General features: G+C 41.9%; 5 protein-coding genes across 5 annotated transcripts in view; 3 read left to right on the top strand and 2 right to left on the bottom strand.

The window, feature by feature from the left end:
- Positions 1-538: 538 nt before the first annotated feature.
- On the bottom strand, positions 539-4,161 carry hscb (HscB mitochondrial iron-sulfur cluster cochaperone). Its single transcript, XM_083672954.1, has 6 exons — positions 3,766-4,161; positions 3,475-3,571; positions 1,724-1,813; positions 1,338-1,479; positions 1,054-1,101; positions 539-933 (listed from the first exon to the last, which is right to left on the bottom strand). The coding sequence occupies exons 1-6, from the start codon at positions 4,125-4,127 to the stop codon at positions 839-841; spliced, it is 834 nt and encodes a 277-aa protein (XP_083529080.1). The 5' UTR covers positions 4,128-4,161; the 3' UTR covers positions 539-838.
- Positions 4,162-4,275: 114 nt separating this feature from the next.
- On the top strand, positions 4,276-11,611 carry lrrc8ab (leucine rich repeat containing 8 VRAC subunit Ab). Its single transcript, XM_083673910.1, has 4 exons — positions 4,276-4,378; positions 5,216-5,335; positions 6,790-8,908; positions 9,339-11,611. The coding sequence occupies exons 3-4, from the start codon at positions 6,797-6,799 to the stop codon at positions 9,612-9,614; spliced, it is 2,388 nt and encodes a 795-aa protein (XP_083530036.1). The 5' UTR covers positions 4,276-4,378; positions 5,216-5,335; positions 6,790-6,796; the 3' UTR covers positions 9,615-11,611.
- Positions 11,612-13,508: 1,897 nt separating this feature from the next.
- ppil3 (peptidylprolyl isomerase (cyclophilin)-like 3) lies at positions 13,509-15,337 on the top strand. Its single transcript, XM_083672710.1, has 6 exons — positions 13,509-13,543; positions 13,780-13,854; positions 14,169-14,262; positions 14,419-14,486; positions 14,604-14,722; positions 14,872-15,337. Exons 1-6 carry the CDS (start codon positions 13,541-13,543, stop codon positions 14,996-14,998), a joined length of 486 nt encoding a protein of 161 aa, XP_083528836.1. The 5' UTR covers positions 13,509-13,540; the 3' UTR covers positions 14,999-15,337.
- A 173-nt stretch (positions 15,338-15,510) lies between these two features.
- On the top strand, positions 15,511-19,257 carry LOC310807194 (3-oxoacyl-[acyl-carrier-protein] reductase FabG). The gene is made up of 8 exons (XM_083673545.1): positions 15,511-15,634; positions 16,506-16,676; positions 16,827-17,005; positions 17,255-17,348; positions 17,440-17,509; positions 17,633-17,669; positions 18,117-18,180; positions 18,730-19,257. The coding sequence occupies exons 1-8, from the start codon at positions 15,611-15,613 to the stop codon at positions 18,886-18,888; spliced, it is 798 nt and encodes a 265-aa protein (XP_083529671.1). The 5' UTR covers positions 15,511-15,610; the 3' UTR covers positions 18,889-19,257.
- Positions 19,258-20,743: 1,486 nt separating this feature from the next.
- LOC310806516 (collagen alpha-1(XXVII) chain B-like) overlaps positions 20,744-27,340 on the bottom strand; it is a 56,271-nt gene continuing 49,674 nt past the window's right edge. The window contains exons 47-61 of the mRNA XM_083672643.1: positions 27,122-27,229; positions 26,909-27,016; positions 26,546-26,653; positions 26,132-26,185; positions 24,632-24,694; positions 24,400-24,453; positions 24,250-24,285; positions 23,855-23,872; positions 23,674-23,709; positions 23,517-23,543; positions 23,342-23,407; positions 22,799-22,967; positions 22,398-22,507; positions 21,700-21,918; positions 20,744-21,352 (exon numbers count right to left, since the gene is read on the bottom strand). Of these exons, the coding sequence (XP_083528769.1) occupies positions 21,206-21,352; positions 21,700-21,918; positions 22,398-22,507; positions 22,799-22,967; positions 23,342-23,407; positions 23,517-23,543; positions 23,674-23,709; positions 23,855-23,872; positions 24,250-24,285; positions 24,400-24,453; positions 24,632-24,694; positions 26,132-26,185; positions 26,546-26,653; positions 26,909-27,016; positions 27,122-27,229 (1,323 nt within the window). The 3' untranslated portion in view covers positions 20,744-21,205. The remainder of the gene's footprint in view (positions 21,353-21,699; positions 21,919-22,397; positions 22,508-22,798; positions 22,968-23,341; positions 23,408-23,516; positions 23,544-23,673; positions 23,710-23,854; positions 23,873-24,249; positions 24,286-24,399; positions 24,454-24,631; positions 24,695-26,131; positions 26,186-26,545; positions 26,654-26,908; positions 27,017-27,121; positions 27,230-27,340) is intronic.

The following is a 27,340-nucleotide window of genomic DNA, read 5'->3' as shown; positions in this document are numbered from 1 at the left end:
TCATGTGACCTTGTATGCCTGTGTCTTGATTTAGGAGTCATTTTCCTAATAGATCGTACAAATGACATAAAATCACAGCATTATCTTGAGGTCCATTAAAGCATGAATAAATGGTGGCTGGATTTCAAACTGCTGCAGTTAGAGGGAGGTGAGGGTTACATATATATGTTGCATATATACATAATTCAAAATCACTTTCTAATTCTGTGAAGGGCATATTTTTGATTCAGACAGAGGATTGTTCTTGCCTTTCTTCATATTGTATTTTCAAAGTGGTATGTCTCCCTCTACAGGTTATTTGAGGTATATTCTCACTCAAGTTGCTATGAGACACCTAGACAGGATAAACGCTGAACTGATAAGCAGGATAATCATATAAACCTCCTGTGCAATAGTAATTACCGTTCTGTCATATCAAATTATGTTTTTGGTTTAACTTAATTTGATTAAACGTCCGATGTTAATGTGTGGCTACAGACGTCTCTAGAGGTCATTATCCAATGAAAAGCTTAACATTAGATGTATTTATTTTGTGGTTTAAAGTTGTACAGATAAAAAGCACAGAGTACAGAGGATAATACATTATATTATTATTATTATTATATTATATTATTATACTATTATCCAATGTTGTCCTATTGTATTTCATGTTTCAATTGAGCAACATACAAAAGAGAATATAGCAATGTGTCAGCACAAAATGCTTGATATTTATTGTTATACCTGAAACTTGAATGTAAATACATATCTAAAATGTGCAATATAAATGTGGTATCGTAAACAGTCTAAACAACTGTAAAATTATCCAGGAAATGTCAAAAGGAGCCAGCAGTTTACATTACATGAACTCTGAAAGTTTTGCCTTCACCTTTTCTTCAATGTTTGCAAAGTATTTCATTTTGGCAAGAAGTGCTTTGGCAGCTTGAAGCTCTCCTGTTTAAACAAAGACAAGATGTGACAAAGAAAGTTCAGCCATATGAGTCAACAACGTGAAAGCATCACAGTGAACACAAAGTGAGTGGGCGGGAGAGAAACATAATCTGAGGGCGGTACCTTTGCACAGCGATGCATCTATCTGTACAGTCAAGTCTTTCAATTTCTCTGAGAGTAAGAGAGATACAGTTAGGTTTAAACACATATCACATCCTGTTTACATTGAACATCCTATTATAGGTGGGCTACAATGTTCTAAATACTGTACTGCTTGCTTTCCTTGTTATTTATTAAAATCATATCGATGAGATTGAGCATACCAACATCATCATTTGCACTGACCCATTTTGTTGAACTTACTTCTGCAGGTAAAACATCAATAAAAGCACTTTTTTAACCCAAACCTTTCATGGAGAGGCCGATATGGTTGGCTTCCTCCCGGCTCTGTGCCTCATCCAGGGCCTCGTTGATCTCCATCAACTCAAGTAGGAACAAGGGATCGACAGTGTCAGTCCCCTCACCCAGATGTATGCCCTTCAGCTCTAGCTGAAACGGAACAGCAAGTGTCAAATAAGACAAATTCAAACTTTTCATTTCAGACACTGAGGGAGCTAACGGGGTCATGTGGCCTACACGTCCACTGGCACCCACTGGGAAGTAATTAGAAACAACAAACTAAGAAATACAGATGCTAACACAAATTCAGAGTCTCTTAATTTAATCCCTCAATTTAAGACGAACCACAACCTTAACAACAAGAAAGCACATTCTGGAAACATCTAAAACTCACCATGTAAAGGCCACGACTCAAAGGCTTGAGCAGAGTAGTGTAGGCTTTGTTCACTAGAGCTGACTGGTACTCTGAATACTCCTGTTCTTTCTGTCAAAAGAAAATATATCATTTTAAAAGTTTAAAAAAGAAAGATTTTTAGTAGGTATGCCTGTATGCCACGTTAAAAACAGTTATAAAAAATGACATGCATTGGCCTTCATGAATTCATGGATAAACAGACGGCAATGGGACGTCATCGGACATAAATAAACACCTTCAACACATCTAGGCTTACCAATCTAACTGTCACAATGTGGGAAAGGCTTGGGAAATATTTCCCAGTGAGTTATTTCACACAATGGCCTTTTGTCTTTGAATATGCCTTCAAGGCACTCATTTTGCAAAAGCCAAATTCAGGGTGATGTCGATAATTGGATTTCTCGGCAGATCTTGCCCCTCCTTTATAGTGGAGTGGTTTGGGACACATCAATGTGTGAGTGAGATGTGACATATGGGACAAGGGAGGGGAGAGAGAGCTTAGAGAAGGCTCTCGCAGGCTGAGAACATTTGCAGCTGTCAGGCCTGTCAACTCCAGGGAGACTCAATAGCCTCTGGTGGTGGCCAGTGGGGCTGCTAAGTACGTAGCACTGTCTTTTTACCTACATCTGAGCCAATGCAGCATCTTGTATAACCTTGTATTACTAATGACCCGTCCGGTTGATTACCCCCAAAGGGTTAGAACGAGTCCAATTATAGGCATAGCCAGAGGTGCTGATTAATAATATAATCTGAAGTGAGTGCTGAACTGGTTTGGTTTGGTTGTGGTGGAGGAAATGATGAAAGCTTGTTTTTCTTTTACTCCCACTGAGTAACAATGAAGGTCAACTGATCTAATGATAACTGCACTATATGTAATCTGAGTATAAAGATTACTTAAATTAAATTGGATTAATCTACAGATGACTGCCACACCTTTACATTATTATCCAACATCATATACACAGGAGCCTGAGCCTAGTCTTCACCTCCCCCTTCAAACTCCTAAGCCTAGCCAAACACTTACCCTCAGCCAAGCGGCCAGGCTGGTAGGTTCAGATGTTAAATCCGCTAACCTGACCCTCCTACCCTTGCCCAAGCGGTCAGGCTGGTAGGTTCAGATGTTAAATCCGCTAACCTGACCCTCCTACCCTTGCACAAGCGGTCAGGCTGGTAGGTTCAGATGTTAAATCCGCTAACCTGACCCTAACCCCAGCTCAGCCCTACAACCATAGCTTCATCCCTAATGCTAACTCCAGCTCTACTGTAGTTCCAACCCCAGCTTTAGCCCCAACCCTACCTCCAGCCCTAACCCTAGCTTCAGCCCTAACCCTACTTCAAACCCCAGCTCCAACTGTAACCCTAACTCCAACCCTAGCTTTAGCCCCAACCCTACCTCTAGCCCTAACCCTAGCTTCAGCCCTAACCCTACTTCAAACCCCAGCTCCAACTGTAACCCTAACTCCAACCCTAGCTTTAGCCCCAACCCTACCTCCAGCCCTAACCCTAGCTCCAGCCCTAACCCTAGCTCCAGACCTAAGCCTAGCTCCAGACCTAGGCCTAGCTCCAGACTTAGGCCTACTGTAGTTCCAGCTCTTAGCCTAGCTCAAGCTCTAACTCACTGACCTTTCTGAAAACTATTTATAAAACCATAATCCCGGCCTTAATACCAGAGACCCCACCCTAGTCCCAGCCCTATTGCACTATTATCAAATGACAAGCTCTTTCTGTACCACAGTTTTCTGGCTGAAGTTGTCAGGGTGTAGAGACCGTTGAAGCAGCAAATATCTTTTCTGCAGCTTCTGGGTATCCAGTGTAAAGGCCTGGTCACTGAAAATATATAAGGACAGGTTAAGTAACCAGTGCATTGTGCCTTGGTACAGTAAGGTACAGAGCACTGTCTGTGTCTATGCCTGTGGTTTTCAAATGACTGAAACAACGCATGGACATGGTGTGAATGAAGCTACTGCACAATATTATGCGATATCACGCATCTGAAATGTTACATATGTCACATGACTCACCAGCCCATGATCTGGAAAAAAGAGTCCCCTTCATTAGGAGGCTGGATGACTTTGCAAGACAAACAGAAGAACGCAGGACTTTCTTCAACAGGCTGTTTGCAGTTCCAACAGTTTAGCTTCACATAGGCTGTGCTGAAAGTCCTTGACGAATTGACATTAGCTGTGTGTTTCACTATACTTTCGTTGAATAGTCTGAAACCTGTTTTGCTCTGACTCGTGCCCTTACAGTTGAAGGTGATGCTGGAGTTGCATAGCGTTGCGTAGGAAAACTTTGACAAGCATTGTCTATTTGCCAGTAATTTATTTGAATGCTGGAGAGCATGAGATGTCCAAATAATCCGTAGATTGTTCAGTGACAGCATTCTTGACAGTTAACAGTCGCAGGCATGGGTTCCCAGTGTTGTTGTAATGACAAGGGGTACTTCCTAGGTTTCATAATAGTGATATAAGTGCATTAGCACCACCTATCGGACCGGCGTGTAGGATATTGTTGTCTGCAATGACAGATGGACTGGAGACAACAGCAGTTAGCAGCAGCGGCGCACCAACATATATTTTTTGTGTTAGCTGGTGGTGTTAGCTCGTCGGCCTGGCAGTGGACCCTGCAGACTAAGTGAGTGTGTTATTTAAATCTCTAAGAAACTGAACCGCAACGTTAGCTTTTCTAGCTAGTTTGTCATCAAACAGTGTGGCAGATTTATTTGGTTGGGGGACTGAAGCTAGGATAACAAGCTAAAAATGTCAGCTAACCCTAACTAGATCTAGCCGGTCAGCTTAGCCAGGCAGTTAGCTAGCAGACCTAGCTAGCGAACTACAGTCAAGTTAGCTAGTTGACAGTCGTGTATGTTGGTCATATAGCAAGCAATTGTAAGTAGTCTGATATGGTTGGTTGTTATTTGACAGAGATGTTTTGTTAATTTATTGGCAGTGAGATGTTAGCTTTGTACAGCACTTATCATGTCATGTTGCTGGAGCCCCATTGACAGCAGGCTAACGTTAGCCAGCTAGGTGTGTTCTAGCGCACATCTCTGGTAAACCCCACCTCAGAGATTGGGTGCCGCTTGAATTTGATTACAACTCACAAAAGTAATTAGCAGCCATCCAGCTGTAGTATGAATCAATCTACTTCTCTTGCTCAATACTCATCATCAGCCTGACACTGTGCCAGTAAGCCAGCTATGCCCCCCCCCCCCACCCCCCATGTATTATTATCCTAATGTGTTAAGTGAAGTGGTAAAATGTATGTCATAACTAGCTACCTACAGAACATCATGCCGATCATGTAATTTCAACATTAGATTGGGGCATCACTTGCGCCCATCATAAGTGTACAATTCCAATCATCTTGCCAAGTGATTTACTCTGAGTGCCACAAGTGTAGACACCAAAAGAGTTGCTCATATTAAACTCCCCTTTCATTTCCTTTCCTTTTTTTTCTTTTCTTTTTTAGATCCTCTTCCCATCCCCATGGCGATGAGAGAGACTTGGGCTCATGAAGATAGATGGGTTCACACACAGTGGGACATCCACCAACTACATCACCAGGCACTGGAGTACAGATAACACGGTGGTAAGAGTGCCGCAGATAAATGTATTCATTTAATGAAATGTCATTATTCAAAGATTCATCCACTGCCAACTGCTAGTTTTTTTATTTTTTTATTTATGTGTGTTTCTCTGAAAATGGTGACTAGTGGGATTCGTAGAAAGTGTAACAACTCCTTTGATGAAGCTGCAGACGAGGAGTCTCCACAGGAAATCTGTCGCCTTATCTTCCTTACTGAGCAGAGGCCGCGATGAGTGCCAACTCCTGGTTTTGAGTGAGTGAGTGAGAGGAAGGCCACTAGGTGAGGGTAAAGCAGCGTTCCAGGGAGACAGGGGCTGGAGACAGTGCCTCCTCTAAGGTAAACAGGATCTCCTCCTGAAGGTCAGGGAGTCGCTCCTCAAGGCCGCGGGAGACAATACCCTGGGTATTATTATCGGAAATGGCTAAGAATAGAGAACAAGAAAGCAAGCAAGGTGGCTGTCCCCGGCGGTGGGTTTTGTTTGGACCAAACAAGCCAAAACGGAAGATCTTCTGTAGGAGTGTGACGGTAGTAAAGACTATGTACAGAAGTGAGAGGTTGCATGATGCCATGTTGGAGGGTTGTCTGTCTGTCCATCTGCCTATCTGCCTTTGTCTATCTGTGTAATAGAGCATGTATGCTAATGGAGACTTGTTATACCTTTCTCCAGGTTTTGTAAGTATTTTTTATAAAGGTCAGTGAACTACTGACTCAATGTGTGCTTTTGTTACTTTTTTTTCCTTTTTCGATTTTCTGTCAGCTTTGTCTCAATCTATGCAGGGGTGTTTTACATTCATATTCACTTTGTTATGCAATCTACCTCAGAGCTTTGTTATGCAAACACATCTACTGTCTTGTGCTGCCTATAAACTTGAAAAAAAATATGACTTGCCAACTAGGAGCAGGGCCAGCTTTTTCACACTGTGTCTTTATATTTTAAATTATTTACAAGATGGACCACACACTTACTTATTAATCTCACCCCTGATAAATTAGATTACCGGTAAACTGCTTTTGATCTTCAAAAACATGGTTTGTTTCCCAGGGTAATACAATTCTGTCCAATACCTACCCGTTTGAAGCTAGATTAATTGGACCGTTTTAACAGTGGTAAAATCAATAGCGTTGTAGCAAACCCAGTGCACTCCATGGGAGATTCAGGTGTTCGAACATGCAAGAGTCTAATTCACTAACTGCAACATCTGTCAAATAAACAATTTGGAATGTTCTGATGCATGACCTTTTATGCATGATGCTGCTATCGATTGCCAACTGTGTGAATAGGCAATGTGGTACATACGCTTCCTTCCTTAGAATATAGTAGAAGGAATGATTTCACAACAATACTACTTTCAGTGCTTTAAATTAAGACCAAGTTATTAGTGATGGCAGTAGCCTAGGTCAATATGTTTTGTAATCAACTAAGTAGGCTAACCATTATTCTCGCCTCTCTTCACAGGTAAACCATGATCCCCATCACTGAGCTTCGTTACTTTGTAGACTGCCAGCCTGCGTACCGCATCCTGAAGCCATGGTGGGATGTGTTCACAGACTACATCTCCATTGTCATGCTCATGATCGCAGTGTTCGGGGGAACGCTGCAGGTCACCCAGGACAAGATGATCTGCTTGCCCTGCAAGTGGGTGGTCAACAAGACCTGCAAGAAGTACTTCAACACGAGCCTCGTCCCCCCGCTGGTCCTGGAGCCCACCGGGATTCAGTACGACCTGGACAGACACCAGTACAACTACGTGGATGCCGTGTGTTACGAGAACAGGCTGCACTGGTTCGCCAAGTACTTCCCCTATCTGGTGCTATTGCATACGCTCATCTTTTTAGCTTGCAGCAACTTTTGGTTTAAATTTCCCCGGACTAGCTCCAAACTGGAGCACTTTGTGTCCATCCTGCTGAAGTGCTTCGACTCCCCCTGGACCACCAGGGCACTGTCTGAGACAGTGGTGGAGGAGAGCGATCCAAAACCACAGAAGATGAACGGCTCCATGGACAAGAAAGCCTCATGTGTCAGTGAGGACGTAGAGGCCAGCGTCCCCATGCTCCAGAGGACAAAGTCACGCTTTGAGCAGGGCATTGTGGACCGTACAGAGACAGGCGTGTTAGACAAGAAAGAGGGCGAACAGGCAAAAGCCCTGTTTGAAAAGGTGAAGAAGTTCCGCATTCATGTGGAAGAGGGAGACATTGTCTACCGACTGTACATCAGACAGACCATAATCAAAGTCATCAAGTTCATTTTGATAATCTGCTATACAGGGTATTATGTGCAAAATATTCAGTTCAGCGTAGACTGTAGTGTGGATATAGAGAGCCTTACAGGTTATAGGATGTACCGTTGTGCCCATCCTCTGGCCACACTTTTTAAAATCCTAGCCTGTTTTTACATCAGCCTAGTGGTAGTTTATGGCGTTATCTGCATGTACACCCTGTGCTGGATGCTACGTCGCTCGCTAAAGAAATACTCCTTCGAGTCTATACGAGAAGAGAGCAGTTATAGCGACATACCCGATGTGAAGAACGACTTTGCTTTCATGTTGCACATGATAGACCAGTATGACCCTCTCTACTCTAAACGCTTCGCGGTCTTCCTCTCGGAGGTGAGTGAAAACAAGCTCCGGCAGCTCAACCTCAATAATGAGTGGACTCTGGACAAACTGAGGCAGAGGATCACCAAGAACTCCCAAGAGAAGCTGGAGCTGCATCTCTTTATGCTGAGTGGGATTCCGGACACGGTGTTCGACCTGATAGAGCTGGAGGTTCTCAAGTTGGAGCTCATCCCCGACATCACCATCCCCCCAATCATTGCCCAGCTGGTCAACCTCAAAGAGATGTGGCTCTACCACACGCCGGCCAAAATCGAAGCCCCGGCTCTGGCTTTCCTGCGGGAGAACTTGAAATCCCTGCACATCAAGTTCACGGACATCAAGGAGATCCCTCTGTGGATCTACAGCCTGAAGAACCTGAGCGAGCTCCACCTGACGGGGAACCTCAGTGCGGAGAACAACCGCTACATTGTCATCGACGGGCTACGGGAACTCAAGAGGCTCAAGGTCCTCCGGCTGAAGAGCAACCTGACCAAGTTACCTCAGGTGGTGACCGATGTGGGCGTCCACCTCCAGAAGCTGTCCGTCAACAACGAGGGCACCAAACTGATGGTGCTCAACAGCCTGAAGAAGATGATGAACCTCACAGAGCTGGAGCTGATCCGCTGCGACCTCGAACGCATCCCACACTCCATCTTCAGCCTGCACAACCTGCAGGAGATCGACCTGAAGGACAACAACCTGAAGACTATCGAGGAGATCATCAGCTTCCAGCACCTGCACAGGCTGGTCTGCCTTAAACTCTGGTATAACCAGATTGCCTATATTCCCATCCAGATTGGCACCTTGACTAACATGGAGAGGCTCTACCTGAACAGGAACAAGATTGAGAAGATACCAAGCCAGCTGTTCTATTGTCGCAAGCTACGCTTTCTTGACCTGAGTCACAACAATCTTACCTACATCCCAGCAGATATCGGGTTCCTCCAGAATCTTCAGTACTTGGCAGTGACAGCCAACAGAGTGAGTTATTTCGTTTTTAGCCTGTTTTGAGTGAAAAAGTTGTGATAAACTATAATTAGCATATTTCCTGATTGTGACAATATTTGTGTGTGTTTAATTGTCCTTGATTATGAGTCTTGACAGCTGAGCGTTTGCTTTTTCTCTTCCGTCTCTCCTTCCAGTTCCTCTCCTAGAGGAAGCACTATGTCTTTTATGCTTTTTTATTATTTTTTTATTATGCTCTTTAAACTAAATTGCTGCTAATAATTGTGACCTGACCCTAAAATGCACTGTGACTTTTATTATTTATTTTTTTTAATGTCTTTTATGCTTTTTATGCTTTTTTTATTTTTATCTTTCCTTTTTATCTATTTTATGTAAAGCACTTTGAATTGCCTCCGTGTATGAAATATGTCATATAAATAAACTTGCCTTGCCTTGCCTTGCCTAGATCGAGACCCTGCCCAATGAGTTGTTCCAGTGTAAAAAGCTCCGCACTCTGAACTTGGGGAATAACTGCCTGCAGTCTCTGCCCTCACGCTTCGGGGAGCTGACTGGGCTGACCCAGCTGGAGCTGAGAGGAAACAGGCTCGAGTGCCTGCCAGTGGAGCTGGGGGAGTGCAAGCAGCTGAAGAGGACCGGGCTTGTTGTCGAGGAGGACCTCTTCAACACCCTCCCCACAGAGGTCAAGGAGCAACTGTGGAAAGTTGACAAGGAGCAGGCCTGAACAGACTGGAGTCTTAACACAGTCATGCCCCTGGCCTGGCACCTCGAGGACTGCAATGCACAGACTTCAGACAGCTCGCTAACGAAGCAGGCCCTGCTCTCACTGTAATTCAGGGCTGGTCTTTAAGGAAATGTAAGCTATTGTCCCACCGCCATGCTATTATTATTAAAAAAAAAAAAATGTAAGTCTACTTCAGCAGACAATTTTGAACACACAGAGAGAAAGAGAGAGAGACATTGAGAAAGAAAAAAAGTGTTTGTTTTACAAAATGTGTGAGTTTCGAATGAGATGATGAGAGGTGTTTCATGTGAGGTTTGCAAATGCAATATTAATGCAGGAGAATGGACTGGAGGATTGAGTTATCAGCCCTGAAATGCTTCAGCAGGTGGACAGTGTATTAGTAGTGATACAGGTGACAGATAGGGTATATTATCCTGTTTAGTCCTAACACCCTCATATATTATACAATACAGTACAGTAGGTCTTACAAGTTATCCACTCTCAATTTGTGCCATGGGAGATGGGAGCTGCTACCAGCAAGAACAGGAAGGATATCCCGTGGCTCTGTTCTTGTGCTCATTACAGTACGATCACCTACACATAAATTTAAAGGAGAAAATTAGGCTGATATTCAATAGAGAATGTTCAAGTCTTAATTGGGCCCAGTTTAATTATAATGTTGAAGTGTTGCATTGTACAGTATGTTAATTGCCTGTTCACTGACATTTTAGTTGACATGGTTTACAGAGAAACACAATACGCCAACATAGCTGCTGGCTGTTATATTCACCTAGTATATGTTCAGCACACGTGTACCCTTTCTATCCAGTGAACGATGCACAAGAGGTTTTGACTTTATCAGTGTTGTTATCAAACTACTAAGGCTTAAAATTGTCCGTTTCCAACACTCCTCAGCATATGCACTGAAATTTGCAGCTAAAGCTCAATTATATGAATTTTACTAAGAGTAAATAACATTAAGATTATTACTGTACATACAGTATAAATTATAAAAAGAATGATCTATGCCAGTAAGGTTGGGTAAGCCTTTAATTTTATTTTAAACAGTTTTATTGGTGTTGAGTAGATTTGCCTTAAATTGTCAATCTATTTATGTTGTCAGGGATCAATTAATTACAATGCACCCAGTATATCCACCTCATACACCACCCTACAGTGGTCAGCACCTGAGCTGTATAGACAAATGCCAGGAATTAAATCGGATGGTCGTTCTTGGCCTTTTCTTAGGCCTTTAGCTCAAGTCATTAGAACCTGCACCACCTGCAGGGTGGTGCATAAACATTCTTATTCATTTCTTATTGAGAGCCATCAAAGCCATCACAATGAGCAGGAATCTCAGAACTCTGACATTACTTTCATTTCCAGAACTAAGGAATGAATCCTAAATTGAGTTATGAATTGGTCCTTTGTGTCTTGGTGCCATAAGCTAAGTTGCTACTACTGTTCATTAGTGTTGATGCAGTACTGTAAAGTTTTTTGTGCTGCAGATAAACCAGCTTTTACTGACTGTTTCAGTTAAGATCATTCATTTCGGCTGTGTCATTTCATTTCTTGATTGTCAAATTCTGTTTTATTTGTATGGAGTAAAATTCAATTCTTTGTCTGAAAATTTGAATGAGGCTTGTTGAATGAGGACTTGCTGTATGCAAGGTCAGTGCATGCCTCTGACACAGCAGAAAACACGCAAAAAAAGGATCCTTTGCTTGTCCTGAGACCGGAAATATACCACAGTGGTTAGTGCTTCAGTGGACTCAACTGTGGATATAGAAATGAACACAATCTGGACAGTAGCCATATAACTAAAGGGCAAACAACTACATCATAGGAATGATGGCTACAATAAAGCCATGTATCTGTAAAGCTATTTTAAAGCACTGTATGTCGCTTATACTGAGTGCAATACTACCTTTGTTCTTTTCAGCCAAAGGTTGATACTATTCCTCAAAATAGATTTGTTTTTTTTGTTTTTTTTTAAATGGCATGGGAACTTTCACATTCAGTTCAAGATAGGCGATATGACAACGAGAAGTCAAGTAGATTAAGGGATGTTTATCTATAAAAATGTTTTATTTTTTTGTTTTATTTTGCACTAGATGAAATCATCTAAGAGGATAACCGTGCATCACAGTCTGGCAGATACACAAGTACACATTGTGCAATTGATGTTCTTTAGAGGTTATTATAAGATGCACATTTATACAGCAATGCACTAATGTAGACAATCAAATACTATGATTTCATGGTGTTGGGAGATGTACATGTCTTAATTCAATGATGTAAGTATGTATGCAACATAGTGAGACAATTAACATTAGATAATGCTTCAATACTGCGAGTGTGAAGTGTCTTGATAAAAGTGTGTCTGTTCCAGTGGAGGTAGAAATCAGAGGATGACCTCATGCATGGAACGGTGCTGATTCCCTTCCATGCATTACAATGTGCCCTTCCTCCGATTTCTACCTCCACTGGCCTCCCCTGGTCTGGTCCCTATGCCCTGTAGAACAGTACTGCAAGTCAGTTGTCACCATGGAAACTATGCAGTCAGTGTGCAGAGTGTTGGTGAGTTGTGTCGTCACACAAATCCTCTTTTATTTTTAGAATCCCCAATCTACTGTAACTCACTGAATCATCCTAAAGCCACTCTTATTGCTATTTTTTTTATAATAATAGATATTAAGAATTCTTTGAAAATAATTCTGATGATGTCTAGGCTTTTATGTTTTGAAAATGTATGGTATCATTGAGTGGTAAATGGGCAATACTTAAGTGTTATATTCATTTTGGAAAAAAAGAATATACTTTATTTTCCTCAGTATTGACAGCTATCATTATAGTTCACTAAAACTTTCTCAGGAAATTGACATTCAGTTTTATCCTTTTATTTTCTATTTCTTTTCTTTTTTTGTTGCTTTAATTGCCTATTTTTTTTATAACACTAATTTTTTTAAAAACGTTATTTAAATAGTTGGAATACAACACATTTTTATATTTCTATATTTTGAAATATTTTATAGTTCATATTAGTGTATTCAATATTAATTGCTGGTTCGAAATTAAATGACAGACTTATTTGAAGAAAACTACTTTTGACTTTCAGCTGTCATACAACACTCACAGACATTTTGTTTGTCTTTTGTGTATTATGATGTATTGTTATTGTTCCACCAGTGTTTATATGTTTCCCATTGTGGCTCATATAGATTATGTGGGTTAGGGACACACACGCACACACACACACGCACACACACACACACACACACACACACACACACACACGTCATTCCCTCTGATTCTTTGTTATTTCAATCTTAATGATTACCCTCCCCAAGTATTAATATGGAGCCATGTTTTTTCCACAGAATTGCTTTATTTAAGAAACGCAACACTTATTTCCTTTTGCATTCAGATACACTGACTGTATGGTAGCCTGTGTAGTACAAGTCTTTACTTTGTTGCCAAAAGTATTTCAACATTTCAATAAAAAAAATGAGGAAATTAACTTTGCTTTTTTGTTTGTATGGCATGAATAATGTGAACTGCCTATGTGATCTAACTTCCCCGAGGGGTCAGCAGTCCCCTCTTCCATTACCTACCATGCATTTCATGAAATAATATAATAATAAACTTGATTATGCACAAATACTTGTCTCATTTGATGTTTTGCTTTCTGATTTTATTTTTTTTCCTTTTGATTTCAGCTGACCAAAAAAAATATAGTAGAGAATATTTCACAGTGGACAGTTTAATATGAGTCTATATCAGTGTCCTACAGTGTGATATGGTAGACTTTAGTATAGTAGGTCAGATAAGTTGGTCCGGAACATATTACTCTAGTATATTTTTCTAGTCGGATTTATTTCCATGACACACCATCTGATCATCAAGCGCGTATTGGACTCAGCATCATGGTAAACCCTGTTTTCTAAAGTTATTGAGCGTTTCATTGTTATTAGACTAAAATATACATTCTTGAATATATACATGGTAATGGAGATGACGCATATCGTCATAATTGGTTGATGTTGAGCCATTGATATAGTTCGGCTGCTAACGTTGCTAGGTAGGTGGTAATGTACTGTTATTGTAAAGAGTACGTGGCTTTTGTTTTTGTGATTATCAGACCTAATACTTCATATTTGTGTAGGCAGTGACTCTGCACACAGACCTTGGGGATTTAAAGATCGAGCTCTTCTGTGAACGTTCCCCAAGATCATGTGAGGTGAGTAACATCAAGACAACAAAGCGTCTCATAACTCAATCAGGATGTATGTACGAATCAGTCTTACCATTGTTCATCTGAGACCCACAGAGTTGAGCCGGCTGTTGGTCTTTCCAAGCACTATCCTACTTGATTCAACAGATCAATAATCATAAAGCATTAGAGTAGTTTGATCAGGTGTGGTAGTGGGCTGGCAGGAAAGAAGCCATCCCCAACCTACTGATCTCAACGACCTTTATCGAAGAACAACTCATACATGTATATGGATTTACTTTAGTTAATACCTTGCACTAACACTTCTTGTATATTGGCAGAACTTCCTTGCCCTGTGTGCCAGCGGCTTTTACAATGGCAGCATCTTCCACAGGAACATCAAAGGGTTCATGGTTCAGACTGGAGACCCTACAGGTAGCTTCCACAATGTCAATATTGAAACTGTGTGTGTTAACATCGAGTACATGTCATATAGGTAACGTGTCTGATGAATTGCCAGTATCACAACCCAAAGACCGCCTCTTTATTTGGAAAACAGATGATTTAGTTTATTTCTCTACTTACATTCAGGCACTGGAAAAGGAGGAACAAGTATTTGGGGGCGGAAATTTGAAGATGAATTCAGTGAGCACCTAAAAGTGAGTACTTCAATGGGACAGTGAGCAAATAATTTCTGTTTTCTTTAATTATATAAGCAGTTGTAATGTTTGTTTCATCACCTGTTTGTTTTCTGTGGTCTCATCTCTTTTCTGCAGCATAATGTTCGAGGTGTGGTTTCTATGGCGAACAATGGCCCCAACACCAACGCCTCACAGTTTTTTTTCACCTATGCCAAACAGCCCCATCTGGACATGAAGTACACAGTATTTGGAAAGTATGTATATTTCTACCACCTAATTGTGGTCAACGTGATTGATGTTGGACCAATGTCTTCAATCTGTTACTTGCTTTAAATCTCTAAATGCACACATGAAAACACTGGTTTATTGCTGTGAACTAACCTAATGCTCTGTTGACATTTAGGATAATAGATGGATTGGAAACACTGGATGAACTGGAGAAACTCCCTGTCAATGAGAAGACGTTCCGGCCCCTGACTGACACCCGTATAAAGGATGTGACACTCCATGCCAACCCATTTGCCGGCTAGGCTGGACTAAACACTCATGCACATCCACTTGTACACAGTCACACACACAATCAGTTTTTTTGATAAGTAATTCTGTCTCAATTTAGGTTAAACTGATCCTAAATTACCCCACCACATTCAAATGTTTTGTAAATCCACACACAGAATGGCTTTTATTTCATTTAATCAGCTGAATAAGTTTAACAGGTCTTGTTTTGCTGTACATATTGGAAATGTATTTCCTCAATTAAGGAAATGTGCTCAATGCTCTCTCTTTCTGGATTATTTCCCACGAGTATACATTGGTTGTATGTATGATTTTGTATTTTATATTTGTACAAATAAATGTTTTGTAAGTAACTGTGTGTTGCCCATTATTGAAACTAACTTGAGTAAGGGTTTTTGAGAGACATTAAACGAATGGTTTTTTCTTTGATATTTGTTCAAAAATAAATGTTTCGTCCAGTGTGTCGGCAGGACCGACGATCTTTGTTCAAGGAAACTACATTTCGGTCTCTTTTCGATGACGTTCATAGGAGCGTAAACACGTCGACGGACAGAGCACAGCCACGAGACCGGTTGGATAGATCAGATCTCACAGTTTAGTATTTCTGGGGGGCTTTAATAGACATTATGGCGACGGACGACGCTTTTAAGGTGAGAATTACTTTATACTGCTTATTAGATAAATGCGTTGGCCAGGGCTGCCATAAAAAACTTACATATGTGTGGATTCACGCCGATAATTTACCTGTGGCGTGGGTGACAATGACCGTGAACATCCCACTATTCCTGAACGATGATTGGTTTAAAAATGCTGCACATGCGCGATTAGCTAGCCAAAATGTAGCGAACAGCTGACCGAGACATTGGGGTATTATGCACTAATTCAAGATGAAGTTTATGAACAACATCCACACCTGTTGTAACGTTTGCTAGTTACAGTAGCCTGCAATTGGGAGACAGTTGGGGTAGCAAGCAAATAAAAGAGGGCTATCATCCTCCATTGCACCTACCATAAACATATAGGTCCCCGCCAAACTTCTATGGTGTTCCTTACGTGAGCAAAAAAGCGCTTTGTAATCCCCCCACGTGAAAATGTCAGAATGGGTCATGTCTTTCCCTATGTGGTAAACGTTGTCTGGACTCTAGGAGACGTTGTTTTGTACGTGAGCAGAGACAGTGTATATTTACACCTCAGTTCATTCAAATTCATGTTGGTACTGACATGAATATATCTAAATCATGAATGCATCATGAGAAAGGAGTGAGCATATTACAGCACCACATCATCAGCACCACAGTTAGGGGATGATAATTAGCATCTTTTGATCTAACCTCTGTAACTTTCTCACTCATCATTACTCGTCATGATTAATTCATTAATTATTTGAAGAAGCCCTGAAAATGCCACATTGGTGGAGGGTCCCAACCTCACACCGTAATGTCTTGAAGCATCAACTGATATTGATTGTGTAACAGGGTTGCTGCTGGGCCATAACTTCATCTGTGTTATTTCTCTTTTAAGGTTTCCTCTTTGAAGGGCAAAGTGGCTCTTATCACCGGTGCCAGCTCGGGAATCGGGGCTGGGACAAGCATCATGTTCGCTAAACTGGGAGCTCTGCTGGCTCTGAACGGGCGTGACGTGGAGCACCTTACCAACATAGCCAAACAGTGTGTAGAATCTGGAGCGGCTGAGGTAGCTTAGAGAATGCGTTATTGTCATGTTAAATATACTATGTAACATTTTATTTCAATTTAACTTGGTCTCATTACAAACTAGCCTTGTCAAACTGAGAACCTTTGTAACGTATAACAAGCTGAATGACACATGCCCTTTGCTGTCCAGCCGTTGCTCGTTACAGGGGACCTGACAGATGAGGACACAGTGAAGACGACGGTAGAGAAAACCATCGCTCACTTCGGCAGGCTGGATGTCCTGGTCAACAGTGCTGGTATCCTAGCAATGGGCAGCATCGAGACAGGTGACCTAGCGCAATATGACAAAGTCATGAACGTCAACGTCAGGTAGGATCAGTTGCCAAATATGACATGGACTGAAGGATGCATGTATGTTTCATTTTTTGAATGACATCTAGAATTACAATTCAAAGAAGACCAATGATTCAACTTCATTTCCTTGAATGGTGCCTCAACTTAATGTTATCCTTTTCAAGTCAACATGTATTACTTTATATCAGTGGGTGAATATACTTCATGGGCTATCTGCTAACTAGATAAATATCAACTTAGACTTTATTTTTTAATGTCTTCCAGATCAGTTTACCATCTAACACAACTCTGTGTACCTCACCTTATCAAGACCAAGGGTTCCATCATTAACGTATCCAGTGTCAACGGCCAACGATCTGTGTGTATAAACCGTTCATTCTGTATACGTGTGAGTATCTTAAACATGGTCTATTGTGGTTCCTGATACAAGCAATTCTTCTTTGTTGTAGTTCCCAGGGGTCCTCGCCTATTGCATGTCCAAATCTGCCATTGACCAATTCACACGATGCACAGCACTCGGTAAGTGAGATTTTTTTTCTCTCATAGATTTCGTATACTCATACTGTATGCATTTATATCATGGTTTTCTCTCTTTCAAATGACTGTTTCCTTTATTTCATATGACTGCATCCTGTCTTCCAGAGCTGGCATCAAAGAAAGTGCGAGTGAACTCAGTTTGGTATGTCTGGTCTATGTTTTCCTGTAGCTCAGTCAGGACACTTACGTCGGTTTAACATTGTATAATGAAAAATGGTAATATATTAAGTTTGGCGTAATTGGATGGCTCCGTAGTGTATAGCACCCCATCTGAAGTTTAGCAACATAAAATACAATTTCACGACGACCAACATGTGATAATCTCATAGCCAGTGGCGTTACACTGATTAACCACGGTGGAGTGTTGCATAACTCAACTCTTTTAAATCTTGTCCCTGATCATGTGATGATGTTTCGCATACGCCCTTCGACTTAGTGTCCTGCCTGAACTTACATAAAAACTTCATTTGCACATTTTGGGACACATCATATCTGTATAACAGTTAATCCATCCACTGTCATCACAAAGTCGTGTGTGAAAAATAGTGTTTTTCTGTGTATGACTGTCTTTGCTGTCTTTCCTCTTCAGTCCTGGCGTGATCATAACAGATGTCCACAAGAGAGCAGGGCTGAATGACGAACAGTATGCTCAGGTACAGCACACATCATTCAAGACCATGTAATACATACATACATAAATGCCATTTAGCTGACGCTTTTATCCAAAGCGACTTACATTGCAGTGAGTGCATACATTCAGTATATATGGTCCCAGCGGGAATCAAACCCACAACCTAAGCGTTGTTAACACCATGCTCTACCAACTGAGCCACAGAGGACCATGATTGAATGGTTGTTCACAATACCGACTGTACCCGACCTTAAGACTTCAATTCTGCAGTTATTACACTTTTCAGTCCTTTGTCCAGAAACAACCCCTAGCTCCTAACCCCGGAGCTACACCTCGCAGCCTTGTGATTAGATGAAAATAATAATAAATACTTTACTCAGTAAATTCACTCCCACTAAGGCCAGGTTTGAGTTGTTGTTATTCCAGGCTTATATGCGCTGTGTGCAATAGCCTGGGAATGAGGTTAATCTCTCTCTCTCTCTCTCTCTCTCTCTCTCTCTCTCTCTCTCTCTCTCTCTCTCTCTCTACCCCTCTACCTCTCTACCTCCACCCCCGCCCCTCCCTCCACCAGTTCCTGGAGAAGTGTAAGCAGACTCATGCCCTGGGCAGACCAGGGGAGGTGGAAGAGGTAGCCCATGCCATTGCCTTCCTGGCGTCGGATGCTTCCACCTTCATCACGGGGGTCAACCTGCCCGTGGATGGCGGTCGCCACGCCATGTGTCCAAGATGATGTGTCTGTGTGGCTGTAATACAATTCATCACCTGAAACGTCTTTATTTGCGTCATTTGTGTATCTGATAAAACAGGCAGCCAGAGTATGATCAAGTTGAGAGTATGCTCTGGTCCTGGGTTCAGCTAAAACTGGAGATTATTCATGACAACATTAGTTCTATGGTATACAGTAGTACATGACTGGAGGCTTGGAGAGGAGGTTGAGCTTTGAGTGTGGGAAGAGTGGCCTCATGTGGTGAGGATGTGAAGTGTCAGAAAGAGCTCAATTACTGATTACACACACATTTTTCAAAAGGAAAGACTTTTCATATTCAGTAATGCATGTGCTATTTTACTTAACTATAATTACTTTAATAAAAACCTCTGGGTGTGCAGCGATGTAACTGAATAATTCATGAGAGAGGTTTTACAGAAGACTGACCTTCATCTCAAGGTGTCATTGCTGCTGGCTATACTGTAAGGTTTATAACTGGTTTAATGAGTACGTTGTATGTGTGAGAGAGAAGCAACTGAAATACGCAGATCGACATGGGTTTCAAATATTTATTGAACACCTGAACGTTGATGCAAGAAAATGAGTCTTGGAAAAGTATTGAAAACGAGAAGCTGTAACATGTAATACTGAGCTGACAAAAGATCTGAGACGAATTAACATGACGATGGAATTCTACTCCTTTCCCTGTACAATAATGTCAATAATTGTAAGCTGACTCATGGGATGCTTTATGTGTAGAATTTTTGTATGGAGTAACGGAAGGCACTTTGGGCTGTGGAGCGTAAGAGGTACAGTATTCTGAGCTTATAGGTTGGTGAGGCCGATGACCACCAGAACAGAGCATTCACAAACATTGTCAACATTCACGAGTTAAGTGTAAGAGCATTGAAAATGGTCCATATACAGTACAGTTCTGATTATAAAAACAAATATAAAACAAAATCTTTGGAGCCCCAAATTTACACGAAACAAAAAAAATGCTCTGCGGATTCACGGATGTGAAGTGGATGTTTGGTTTAAAAAGTTACAGAAATGTGTGTAGTTGCAAAAATCCAAGGACATTTAAATAACATAAATTAGCATAATGGGATCCATTGTATACAACAAAGCTCGCATAATTATACACATTTACATTTTCAACAAATGAAAAAATAATACCTACATTTTCAATAATAGCTTCCGACTCATACAAAGGGGTAGTACAATAACGATGCAGTGAAATAGCGGTTTTGCTAGCTTGAAAGGTGTATTCTCTGATAGTTCCTTGTTTCCATTCATACTGTATAAGACATTCCCTTTAATGTAGAAAAGGCCCATAGATATACTTTGTCTGGATATGGAGTAAGACAACATCACAACCTACCACAGGAGTCTGTCAATCATTGTAGCACCAAGTATTACCACCTCTGGTTCTTTCTAGTTGACCAACCCAAGCACCATGTAGCTATGTGAGGGATGGGAGAGGTAGACAGATTGTCTGATTGACACACTCTTCTGGATCCTCTCTCTAGTACCATTTGCCTCACTTTACTGGGGGAGCCATACGTACAACATGTGTGTGTGAGCATGACAGTTCTTCTTACACAGACAGGCTTTTTCAGCACCGAAGCAGATCCAGACTTCATCGACAGACTAGTCAGGAGAAATCGAAGACAGCACATCTGTGTGCAGATGCTGAGCTCACTACACCTGAATGTTATGATAGCCTATATCAAATTTTGAGATCTCAATGTAAACCTGAATTGCTTGGAAAGACTGCATACCCAGATATGTCTATTGCACTTTATATTTTACAATATACAGTACATATACTGTACATGTACAAATAATACATGTATGTATGTATGTATGAGTTTACAATGATAAGAAGTACTGCATAGGCAAATGCAAATCCCCCATTACTTTACACATGTTCCACATGTTGATAGTTTGTGAAATTTGGTGTAAATCAAATCTTGAAAGGAATAAGTTAAAACTCCCATGAGTGATCAGTCAAAGACTGTCATGTCTCCTCTCATGCAGGCATCCAGGGCTTGGGCGACAGCATAACAGTTCCTGACAACAGCCCAAGCTTATCCTCTGCTCCTCAGGCAGAACCATAGTGCAAGACGTTCCAGTATCTCTGCAGTTCTCCTGGTCCGTCCCTCTCTGGCGCCCCCTTCCTGTTTCTGCAGTCCGAGCATATGCTGGAGGAGTACAGGGCCTGTGTCTCCTGATGAGCCCCAGTATGTGGGGACAGGGGATGCCCCCCTACCTGACCGTCCCCATCCCCCCTGTTAGTCACTCCTATGAGGAGGCGTATTCAGGGCTCAACAGGCCTCTACAAGAAGCACACAGGTCCGACCTCCAGGTGGTGGTGTGAGCCAGGCTCTGTAGCAGGCAAGCTGTACACATCCACGATGGGGAGTAAGTTGGGGTCCTGGGTCTGGAAGACGAAATGGGTCTGATGCCAGCGGCCATCTTTGATCTGAAATGAATGGTGACATAATGTTATGATATGAGAGTAGTTAGTGTAGTCTATGCTTATACTCACTGTATGTAATTTAGTGTAGTACCCCCTATTATCAAGCGCAGATATGCATTTTAGGATTCATGCCACACAGGTTTTAAATATTGTTGAACAATCAACACTGAGTTTATTGAGTTCAGAAGAATGCCAGCTAACATATTAGCAACACACCAGTTTGATGAAAACGATCATTTTCTTGTTTTATCGGTCAACGTCGGTGTGATACTTGAGGAATAGAGTTAGAACCCAGATACATCTCACAACATATCACAACATTTCAACCAGCTCAACAAGTGACCACGTACCCAGCAGTCATCCCTCAGTATGTGGGGCTCTAGGAGTCCTCCTGCCTGGATCATGTCTCCACTCCAGGCCTTGAAGCGCACAGCCTTGGCAGTCGGTTTCAGGGAGGGGCCTGCAGCCCACACTGGGGCGTTGAGGCAGTGGATGGTGATGTGTTGGACCGCTTCAGAGCTCAAGAGGTGGAGGAAGTTCATCTGGATACGGCCCACCCCCAACTCAAGCTGCAGCAGGAATCAGGAACAACTGTCACACATTTCATATTTCATGCAGTTTTTAAATATGTTTTTAGGGCATTTCTTGCTTTATTGGGATAGAGACAGTAGAGATTGACAGGAAGGATGGGAGAGAGAGAGGAGGGATGACATGCAAAACGTGCAGAGGGTCGGAATCGAACCAGGAACCTTGCGATTATTTGGTATGCGCATTAGTGTGCTACACCACCAAGTGCCCCTGTGGATGCTTATTTAATCTGGCGTGCAATGAATAATTGACCAATTCCAATACTTGATGATCATGTCTCAGTCTGGACCTGACTAGCAAGTTTTTAGACTTGATTTTTATTTCGATTGCCATTGACTGCATTTGAATTAGACAGTGATGATAAAATGCTAATGCTGTTGATACCGTTGATAAAAAAAACAAAAAAACATTTTTCTTGAAAATCACTCAAATAAAGATATGAAGAGAAGGTGATGATGACCTTGGAGACTGTGACAGGTTTCAGGCAGGTCTGGCCTCCGCTGGTGAAGTTGCACGTCACCTCAATGGTGTCAGCAGAGCAGCCTAGGTTTGGGTCAATCCAATAAGTGCCTGTGTACAAGCAAATCAGACTGAGTGAAATAGGAGTTAGGATACAGTGGACACTAAGTGGATACAGTTCTATCATGAGATACACAAATTGACAGTTGAGTGCTGAGGGCACCTGTAGGGGATATCTCTTCTTCACCTGTGTTGTTTATCAAAATGTGATTGATTGATTGATTGATTGATTGATTGATTGGTTTATTAACCATATGCAGCCTAACCAAACAACTGAATCTTAATAAATGTTTCCCTGTGGAACAAGTGTTTTCTGTGTCTCAGGCCACTGTGGTTCCTCACCATCGTTCATCCTCTGTTCACAGTCCTGGAAGTCTCGGCAGATGCGGGCGGGGTTGTCGTGGGTTCCTAAAGGGTTCTTCAGGCTCCGGATCAGAGAGCTGAGGTAGTGGAGGGTCTTAAAGATCTCTGTGCCCTGGTCCAGCATGGGGAGCTCCATATCCTGGTAACTCTGGATTGGATGGAAAGAGACAATGGTCACACTCTACTCCCTGTTTGTAATGACAGGAAACAAACTGCCACTACTGTATATAAGAATGACAGGGATTTTAAATAATATGCTAAAGGCTCTGATGAGTTACACAGATACGACATGATATGCTGAATAGTATAATGATAACAAGCTGATTTGTGGCTGATATTGTTATTTGATTGTTTATGACTGTTTCTTATGTTTAATTTGTTATATTGAGCAGTGACACGTAAATACACATTTAAAACCCTTACTCTTTCTATGAATCACACACACAATGATCATTGATCTCTTTGCAGGCTTTATCAGTTCAGCCAGGAAACACTGGAATTCATTACCGACAGAGAACTCACCTCTGACCTCAGTGCAGCATGGGAATCTATAATGAGTTGAAAAGCAGCACCAAGAGCCTCCTTTTTCTACAAGAGAAGATGCAAAGGGACAGCATGACCACCCTGAACCTCACTCTCTAATTTCCTCTCCCTTCTGGGGCTTTTAAATGATGAGTAAGGTTAAAGGGTAACTTACAAATGACAGAGGGGAACCAGGAAGGCCCTAGCAACCAAGACAAGGGAAGACAATGGATTAATTACATGGTTTGTGTGTACAGTAATAGCACTCAAGAGAGCAAACGCAGAAAAAGGAGTGAGAGAATACTTTGATAGAAATAACAGAAAGGACTTACTGGGGGTCCAGGTGGTCCACGAGGACCAGGAGGACCCTGCAATAATACAGAGGAAAAACAGTGAAAACAAGTTATTAATTTACTGGCAAATGATTTCAGCTACTGAATATTTCATCTAATCAATTCTATTTGGAAATACATATTAAGTCACTGTTCTAGGACACAGAAAATATGTACATACTCTTGGTCCTTGCACCCCCTGTTAGTGGAAAGGAACAAATATGGGAATATGTTAATGAATGGAACAATACAGCCCAAGCCATTCAATACACTTGACAGTAAAAATGCAACTGTTACACAGAACAGTGCAGTCTGGTTCTCTTCATCTGAACTCCTCATGCAAACAATAACAATTCAAATCGGTCTCAGATGGTTTCTAGTGTCCTGGTGTGTCACTGTGAGGAGAATTACTAATATAGAGCATAAGAGGAACATGAAAAGGTCTTTAGACGACGGAGCTGCATCTATTCTTAGTAGTGTGTACTCCATACTAGGAAGTGTGTACTCCATACTAGGCAGTGGCACCATATTTTGCCCACTGAAAGAGAACGGACTCATTAAAATAAGGACACGCACCGTCTCCCCTCGACTCCCCTTGTCACCTTGGGGTCCCTGATGGAGAGAAAGAGAGAAAAGAGAAGTGGAATCACTTCATCACTGCCAAGAAGATAGAGGGATAACATGTTCTTTGGCAGATGTGGGGGACATGAGATATGATGTACATACTGGATTACCACTGGGGCCGATGATACCGACAGGGCCAATGGCACCCTCTTTCCCCTGGAGAGAGGGAGGCATGCACACACACAGACACACAGACACACACAGACACACACACACACACACACACACACACACACAGTATTAGTGATAGGCAAATAAGATGAGGCTGTTTCATAGGGTCGAGATTACAGTATATCATGTACATCCTCGTGTAATCATTCCACGGTCCCCTTACCATCAAGCCATGTGGTCCTTTTGGTCCTTGTATCCCAGCTGGACCCAGATCTCCTCGAGGTCCCTAGAAAGATACATGAATGTATTGATAATGCACAGACTAATGCACACAATCCACTATGTGAAGCACTGCTTCATCTACAGCAGAGGTTTGGGACAGAATGAGTGCAAGGTGGCATCACATGAGTCAGGTTTGTGGAAGTGACTGAAAGAATTATGTTTTATTCATAGAATTGGACATGATTCATTTGTTCTGACGAGGAATCAATGACATCTGAAGTGCTCTTGTGATCTTGTGCATTTCCTGAGTTGGACAATCTTCACTTTAACAGGCGGCCAATGAATGTTCATCTGCCCCGCAGTCCTCTGAGGCGAGACTGTACTGTACAATCACTGGGCACTTTATTAGGAACACTATACTAATACTGGGTACTAGTACTATATAGTACTATAGTACTATACTAATACTGGGTAGGGCCTTCCTTTGCTCTCAAAACAGCCTCAATTCTTTGTGGCATTGATTCCACAAGATGTTGGAAACATTTCTTTAAGATTCTGGTCCATGATGACATGATCACACAATTCCTGCAGATTTTTCAGGTGCACTTTCAAGCTGTGAATCTCCCGTTCTACCACATCCCAAAGGTGTTCTATTGAATTCAGATCCGGTGACTGGGGAGGCCACTGAAAAACACTGAACTCATTGTCATGTTCATGAAACCAGTTTGACACGACTTTTGCTTTGTGACATGGTGCATTATCATGCTGGAAGTAGCCATTCGAAGATGGGTAAATTGTGCCAATGAAGGGATGCACATGGTAATATAATATAATATAATAATAATAATATGCACATGGTCAGCAACAATACTCAAATAGGCTGTGGCATTCAAGCGATAATTGATTGTTATTAACAGGCCCAAAGTGTGCCAAGAAAACCATTACACCACCTCCACCATGAGAAGGTGTACAGGTGTTCCTAATAAAGTCTCGAGTGAGTGTATATCAAATTGAGACGCTGTAGGAAAATATCCAAGTGGAGCACTGGCAGTCACAGGGCTCTAAATCACAGCCTCAAGGTTCAGTAAAGCCTGTATGGTCTTTATTTACACAGCTGGCTATCACCTGTAGAGGCACATCTCCAAAGATGTGTGTGTTAAGTGACATTGCGGCGCAATTGAGGCGCAAGAGTTGCCATGTACCGTCGTCAATTTGGAAGTCTTTTACAGATTTATCCCCTTCAGGGCAAAGACAATAAACGCTAACAAACTATTGAATGCAATAAATTCCTTTCAAGCGTTGTATTCATCTTTCGCCAATCCCTGATTTACCACTGAAATGGGTAATGCCTTTTGGCGTTGTTTGATCAGAACCATATTTTTGGCAAGGGCTTGGGGCTTAGAACTTAATTCTTGCCGGGAAACTTTATAGATGGTTCACTTTAACGCTTTTAGATCACATGACATTGTTATTGGATGAAAAGGGATGGAAGGAAGCGTACCTGTGGTCCAAACATCCCAAGAATCCCGGGGAACCCTGGTTCGCCTGTGTCACCCTGAGGAGGGCAGAACAATTTAAAACATCACCGCTCTGCTATCTTATTCACTTTAAAGGGCCACCGGATAGCCATTGAGTTATAGTTACACTTTACAAACAATGGCACAGTGACAGCCTTTGAGACAGAGTAGCTTAGCAAAAAAGGTCCTAGTTAGTACCAAAGAGGGTTCCATATGAAGCACAAAATGGTTCTACATGGAACCCAAACAGGCTCCTCAAAGGGGTCCTGTACAGGGACAAATAAAGAAGTCTTTTTTGCTAAGAGTGTATAGCAGTATACTTATACTGTCTCCATGAACTCCATCATAATCATGAGAGAAGATGATGGTATTATGTATAGTATGATGATGGTACTCACAGGTTGTCCTTTGGCACCATGGTCACCCTGTTTCCCTGGCAACCCCATCCCACCAAAGAAGCCTCTCTTCCCCGATGGTCCAGTCTGGCCTGGGAGACCCCTCTCGCCCTGTCAGAAACACACATTGGCCAACACTAGTTCAGGACCAGCACAGTGAAGAGAAGGTAGATTTAGAATGGTATGTTATCATTGTATGTAAGTGGTGAGTCAATTCACTTGTCTAAACTATACTAATACTATGGGATGTTGGGTTTCCTACAATAAATACACTTCAACAACATTTCTGAGACAAGTACCGTAGATAACATGAAACATGGTGGGGGCTAACAGCAGTATATTCTGTATGGCAGTCGGTTCTCTCACCTTGGGTCCAAAGTAGCCCTGAGCCCCTGGAAGCCCTGGAAACCCTGTTTTACCACCCAGACCGGCTTTGCCAAAGACACCAATCTCTCCGTCCTCTCCTTGCTCCCCCTGATGAGTGGACACAACAAGATGGAGATGACTGAGGTGTTCCTAAGCAGGAACAACCACAGCCATAGTTCATTTCAGTCACACACTGATCATGTCAGTCCTCACCTTAACTCCTTTGTCCCCGTCTTTCCCAGGATGTCCGTCCATTCCAGAGGCACCTTCGTGACCCTCTTTGCCCACCACTCCCCTCGGTCCAAGAGGACCCTCTGGACCCTGTGAAAGAGATACATGAATTGATGTATCATTGCCTGCATCTTATACAATGCAAGTACATGTTGCTTGAAGTGCTGTTGAAGCTAGCAGTTGATGACAGATCAAGAGTTT

The sequence above is a fragment of the Argentina silus genome (genome assembly GCF_951799395.1).
Source record: "Argentina silus genome assembly, chromosome: 7".
Classification (NCBI taxonomy): domain Eukaryota; kingdom Metazoa; phylum Chordata; class Actinopteri; order Argentiniformes; family Argentinidae; genus Argentina; species Argentina silus.
The sequence above is the reverse complement of the archived record's forward strand: the minus strand, read 5'-3'. Positions and strand labels throughout refer to the sequence as shown.